The following is a 5954-nucleotide window of genomic DNA, read 5'->3' as shown; positions in this document are numbered from 1 at the left end:
AAAAATGAGAGAGATCAAAGAGAATGAAGCTGCACAACAACCCAGTACTCTGTGCCACAGCTACTTCCAGCCACCTGATTGCGAGAAAATCGCGGAAAATGCCGAAACCACCTTCCTTTTTTGGTAGTTTGAGCGTCCTGGATGCCACAGCTGGGCCACAATCGCCCTGATGTTGAGTCGATTTAAATACATTGAGCAGCAATAAAATATCTGAAAAACTGTAAATATAATTAGAACATCAGCCCCAGAAAGTGTACAAAAGTTTTGAGGTAAGAGGAATACTCAGAAGGTTTGAACTGTGAAGTGCACTGTAAACCTGAGTTTGAAAGCGTTTAGTGGCTTGAACTTGTCTGCACTTCTTCGGCTTCTCCTTCTTCTCAGCCACCATGTCCTCACCTTCACCTCCTTTTCCCTTTGAGAGTACTGAGAGCCGGTCTAATAGCACCTCGCCTTGGGCTTGTGACTGTGCACTCCAGGAAATTAGGGAATTGGGGCTCTCAAGGTCCTGGACTGGCTATTGAGGTGTAGCTGTGGTCTTCAGCCCAGCATCCTTGATTCTCCTTCCCTCCCCTCCTCTCTCTTTCTCTCTCAACACTTCAATATCATCCTCAAGCATCTAATTCAAGTATATTTCGAGTTTCTGAGCTCTTTAGAGCCTCAGAATTGGCTAGAATGTTCAGATAAGCTTGTGTGCCTGAAAACCAACATGACTATCTCCTCCTCTCCTCCACCTCTCCCCCTCTCTCTACCATCCAAATTCATATCTAACATCTCATTCCTATCCATATACTTCATTTCTAGAAAGTTTGGTTCAATTTGGACCATGGGTTGGCCCTGGGCAGCAAAATGGCATGTGGCCCATCCTACCCCCTTCCAATTTCGCTTTTTTCTCTTTTCTGGAGATGATGCAGAGTTCTCTGATGGATTGGAAAGGACCTGATAGGTGAGTACTAATGTTTCTAGCTTTAATTTCGCTTCTGAGAGCCCCAGAAGTTGTGTTACAGGTCCATGTTGGTGCCACATCACCCCTACCCTCCCTCACCTCCTACCCATCCATCCAGCCCTTCCACTAACCCAAACAACTTTTGTGCAATCATTCCCAGACTCCCTCTATACTATCCAGCTGTCCTCATCCCTCTTCCTCCACTGGTTCACTTACAATAGCCTACTGCCCCGCCAGCCTCCTAAGCCCAACACCCAGCCCAGCTCTTCCTAGCCCTCTGGCTCGGGTTTTTTGTGTTTGGAAAGTATCTATGGACCTATATTAGTTTGGTCATGGTGAGATTTCGCTTATTTATCCATTCATTCCTTTTCTATGGCCACCCTCTCCTCCTACCCCTTCCCACCTCCTCCTATCCCTCTAAAGTAGCAGGAACCTTTGATCCTGCTCTCTTTTCTATCTGTATACTTCCCTAGCCTATCTGTCTATATGAAAGATCCCTCCCTGTCCCTATTCCTGTACTGTAGAGTTTTCTAGAGCCTGTATTTTGTAATTAGAGTAAAAATGCGAAATATATTCGAGTTCTACCCTGTAGTTTTCCTGGTGTGATCAGAGGTTGTATGAGTAAGGTATAGGTATATGAAGCTCAACAGCTCATATCTGAGATGGTCCAGCTGCAAAAACAAGTGCAGGACCTGGGGGAAAGTAGGGCCACACTTGGGCCACAAAATACGAAAAAATCGAGATAAATTAGTACAGGCTATAGATTAGGGTCTAATAAAATTCTATTTAGTAGATTTATACTGTAGGTACATGTACTATATACATAGTCAGGTCAGAACTGATAATATGCTGAGGGAGGAGGGAGGGTAGGGCTGAGCTACAAGGGCTAGTGCCATAGGCCAAGGCCGAACAGGAAACCCAAGTCTAGGGCAAGAAAAGCTGAAAAGGCAAGCCCATTAATAATAAATGATAGGCAAGCATCCAGATTAGGAGAAGCCCAGATCATCAGACAGGTCCAACGGCTTCCCTGGCTGAGTAAGCAGAAGAAGCAAGGAAGCACTGCCAGGTAACAACGGAGGGACTCCGCTGGAATTACAATGTGATGGACGGGACTTCTGGCTTCACATTGTAATGCCCCTGCACGTTCTGGTGGCTCGACCACAGATTTCGACGAGAGCTGGTCATGAATTCTCTAGAGCTCATCGTCATCAAGAACATGACCAAACTCTTCAGAAAGGCCATCCGTGGACCGTGATGAAGACGAAGATGATGACGAACTTGGTACATACAAGCTTGAAGAGCTGCTGGATTCCGACAGCGAGGGTGAGGGAGCACGAGAGGTGGGAAGGGAGAGACCGCCGATCCGATTGACGAGTCGAGCGATGTGAGCGACGTCGATGTCGTCAATGTCAGAATCATTGTCTTCTCCGTCGTCTTCATCTTCTTCTTTCGGCTCTTTGATCTCTTCTAGCCCCGGTACAGGTAAACCCGCACCTTCCCCTTCCTCATCTGAGCTAGATATCGCACCAGAAAAGTGAGACGGTCCAGCGTGGACGGAACTTTCGCAACTAAAGTGGCACGTATGTTTGTTCTGGATATCTTCAATAGACGTAGGAAAGTCTGTGTCATTGTACTGATCACGAGAACCAAAAAAATCACCCATCCAAACATCTGTGTCCTCCATCTCAACGTCTGGCCCTGGCCGAGGCACATATCCAAACTCTTCTTGGGCCATAAGTGCACAACGTTGGTCCTTGGAGTTCCAAAGGTGGCGAGTAAGGTCAGAGTCGCGCTTGAAAGTCTTCGCACAACCGCGACAAGTAGACATGATATCTTTTAGACGTGTTTATGTGAGTTTAATACTAGTCAAAATCTCGAAGAAAATGACCCCAGAATTGTATGACTTACGAGGATGATGTGGTCAACACGGTATCGAGGACTTTGGAGTGCGGAAAGCAGATGGTGGCGTGACGAATGTGGCGAGCGAGATGAGTGTTGTGTGCTGCTGTGGTGGTTGGGACGGATGACGGTACAGAGCCGGTGAAAGGTGGTTTCTAGAATATCACACATAGCCTCCATGCCATTGCAGACTCACCGGGTCATGCTCTTTTTGAGATAAACTGACTGGCGTCATCGATGGACACCAATAGATATCTGAACATCCGCTCAAAATCCAGCCGATGTCTGCTCCATTGGCGAGCTCAGTCCTGCTCAGTCCTGTTGCATGAGGTCGAGATTGGATATTGGTCAGTTTCAGCCTGCTGAGCACATCAACAAGTGTCAGATACTCACCAGAAGAACGGTACAGTTGACAGTTGCCTGAACGCCACATTGCATAAAACAGAGACAGCGAATAAAATTCTGAGAAATATTGCAAATTTAGACATAGGTACAGGGCACGAAATAGGAGGTGCGGACCTGAAGGTATATTGAATCATTGCAGTCCACCGTGCAGTAGCCTAATTGGACAGTAAGGGGCAAATGTTTTGCCCCACTCACATTAGCCCATCTGTGGGCTTTGGGCCACAGTGGCACCGGCTTCTATCCTATAGCAGTTGTAGACAAAATACTTAGTAGCCTGCCGAGTTGGACACTGGCTGGTGAGTCTGACAGCGACCCAGCACTTAGAGGATAACGGAGAGCGTGAAGATAGAGAGAGAAAGAGTGACAGAAAGGGAGACACGTTGGAGGCGCTTCCTACGGCTGAGTTTGAAATTGAGCGCCAGCGTGCCGGCACTTATCACGAAAGGCGACGCACGTCATCGCTCCTCGCTTGCTTGCTCCCGACCATCATCAACCTCCGACAGTTGCCTCGCGCTCTCACTCTTCACGCACCCATGGCCTCAAGATATAAAAAGGAACCCGTAAGACCCCTCAACTTCTCATTCAGTCGCTTCATACCCTCGCTTGCGTTGATCGCAGCACCTTGACTTTCTCAATCCTTTCGTACTCTCTCCTTGCTTCATTATCTCTCTATACCTGCCTTGCGTCTACAGCTCTCCCCTGTTTCATCCCAAACTCCTTCTCCCTTCACATTTCAACAATATGGCCGGTTCCAGCATCAAAGTGTCTAAGACCAATGCCATCACCACAGATTTAGAGGGTTAATTGGGATTATTCACTCATGGCTTGGCATACGGGCTAATATTTGTGTTCATTTCTGCCTCTCCAGCTCCAGCCAGTGTGCGGGCCTCCAAAGCGACTGCCTCCAAAGGTGTGGATGTCCTTCCTATGTAGATTCTTCCAAGGTTGATCTCCCTCTTCCAACAGTGTGGGAGTCTCTTGCGAAGAAGGCCAAGAAGACACTCACTGTAGGTAACAAAGCCACGAAGAAGTCTTCGACCAAGGCTGCTCCTGGATCAAAGCGCAAGCCGCAGTCTGACGAGGAGGATGTACCCACTAAGAAAGCAAAGTGTACCAGTATCTGTATGTTCCATATCTCCCCACACACTCCATAAACCTCATCAACTAATCTTGTCTTCTCTGTAGTCTCAAAAGCCTCCCTTGCATCCTTGAAAAGTAGGTACTATTGTGTTTATGTACTTGCACTCGTCTGATGTGTTGTAGGAGGTCGTCGCACGGTTCCCAACCTGACCAACTCTGAGAGCGAAAGCGACTTGCGTATGTCCATCCAGTTCTGCTTCACGTTCCTCGGTTTGACTCACTCTTTTTTGCATGCAGCTTCTCGTGTCTCCACTTGCACTCCTTTGACCAAAAAGGGAAAGGTCCGCATTGTTGTTTCTTGTGATATTTTTTTGCGCTGACAATTTCTTTGCAAGGCCAAGGCTCTACCTGAAGATGATTCCAGTGCTGGTTCATCAGATGAGTTTGAGCCATCCGATGAGTCGGACGAAGACGAAGACGATGAGGACCACGACAAAGATGACGACAACAAAGGTGGTGAGGTCGTTCTCGACGACGCTGCGGCACGGCTCAACCGAAAACAGAGCCGCAAGGCTGCCAAGGAGAAAGCCATCAAAAAGGCCATTATTGCGGGCACATTTGTACGTCTATCCTTATGTTACCCCTCAGATACTCTTTCTGATCTCCAGTAATACCCATAGGACGTGAGGTGGCCCGAAGACAAGGAGAACATCCCACCTGCTGAGTCGGCAGTCCGATCACACTGCCTCAGTACCACCAGCATGCTGGTACACCTTTTTTCTTGTTTTTGTCTACTCGATGACTGACAGTTAATCCTCACAGTCCATCGAGGTCGTGACCAATCTCGAGGACGACAATGAGCCCCTTGTCGCCTCTGCAGCTCCACCCCTGCCTCTGCCTCCTCTACCTCCTTCGTCAGTCCCAATTGGTTCCACTAAGTTCCCACCATGCCAGGCGTAGCTGTACCGCCTTTATAAAGAGTCCCTGTAGTAAGCCTGGCACTCTTTGCAAAGAGCCCAGTACCTTAATAAGCCTGTGCTAATAAGGGCTCTTTATTAAAGAGCAATGCTGCTGGTGGCTATTATGGTCGGAAAAATGGGCGAAAAAATAGGCAAAAAATGCGTGAAAAAATGGGGGGATGGGTGTGGGGTGGCCCCGGGGTAGGGGGGGTGGTTTGGGGATGGGTAGGGGGTAGGGCAGGGGGTAGGATAGGGAAGGAAAATGGGTGGTAATTGTGCACTAGGGCTAGGATAGCTGTATGCAGGGTATGGGGAGGATGTATGGGGCTAGGCATGGGCTCTGGGGCTAGGGCAGATAGATGGGTGAATAGGGATAGAATGATGGGCGATACAAATACGGAAAAATACGGAAATAATAGCAGGGATGCTAGGATTGGTATACTGGGTACTGTGGGGGTGGATTGGTAGGGGAAATGGGGTGATCTGGGGGTGTTTTGGTAACTTTGTGAGTTTTGTGATTCAGAGTGAATGAATTGCAGGGGTAGGTGTTGTTTGATGGAATTAGCTGATAAAAGGGTAAAATGTGGCCCAAAGTTGGCGACATGAAGGATGACGTTTTCGGCGGTTCTTTGGCTTTTGATAAATAAGTATAAATGTATGTGATAGAC

The 5954-nt window shown here is 48.0% G+C and overlaps 2 protein-coding genes across 2 annotated transcripts; one reads left to right on the top strand and one right to left on the bottom strand.

The window, feature by feature from the left end:
• Positions 1-2135: 2135 nt before the first annotated feature.
• STEHIDRAFT_160727 (uncharacterized protein) lies at positions 2136-2771 on the bottom strand (the record flags this gene model as incomplete). Its single annotated transcript, XM_007308203.1, has 1 exon — positions 2136-2771. The coding sequence occupies one exon, from the start codon at positions 2769-2771 to the stop codon at positions 2136-2138; it is 636 nt and encodes a 211-aa protein (XP_007308265.1).
• Positions 2772-3988: 1217 nt separating this feature from the next.
• Positions 3989-5287, top strand: STEHIDRAFT_160726 (uncharacterized protein; the record flags this gene model as incomplete). The annotated part of the gene is made up of 9 exons (XM_007308202.1): positions 3989-4046; positions 4116-4157; positions 4214-4369; positions 4433-4462; positions 4511-4564; positions 4625-4668; positions 4723-4947; positions 5008-5094; positions 5150-5287. 9 exons carry the CDS (start codon positions 3989-3991, stop codon positions 5285-5287), a joined length of 834 nt encoding a protein of 277 aa, XP_007308264.1.
• Positions 5288-5954: the final 667 nt, after the last annotated feature.

This window comes from Stereum hirsutum, assembly GCF_000264905.1.
Source record: "Stereum hirsutum FP-91666 SS1 unplaced genomic scaffold STEHIscaffold_14, whole genome shotgun sequence".
Classification (NCBI taxonomy): Eukaryota; Fungi; Basidiomycota; class Agaricomycetes; order Russulales; family Stereaceae; genus Stereum; species Stereum hirsutum.
This window is presented reverse-complemented; position numbering and strand designations above follow the sequence as displayed.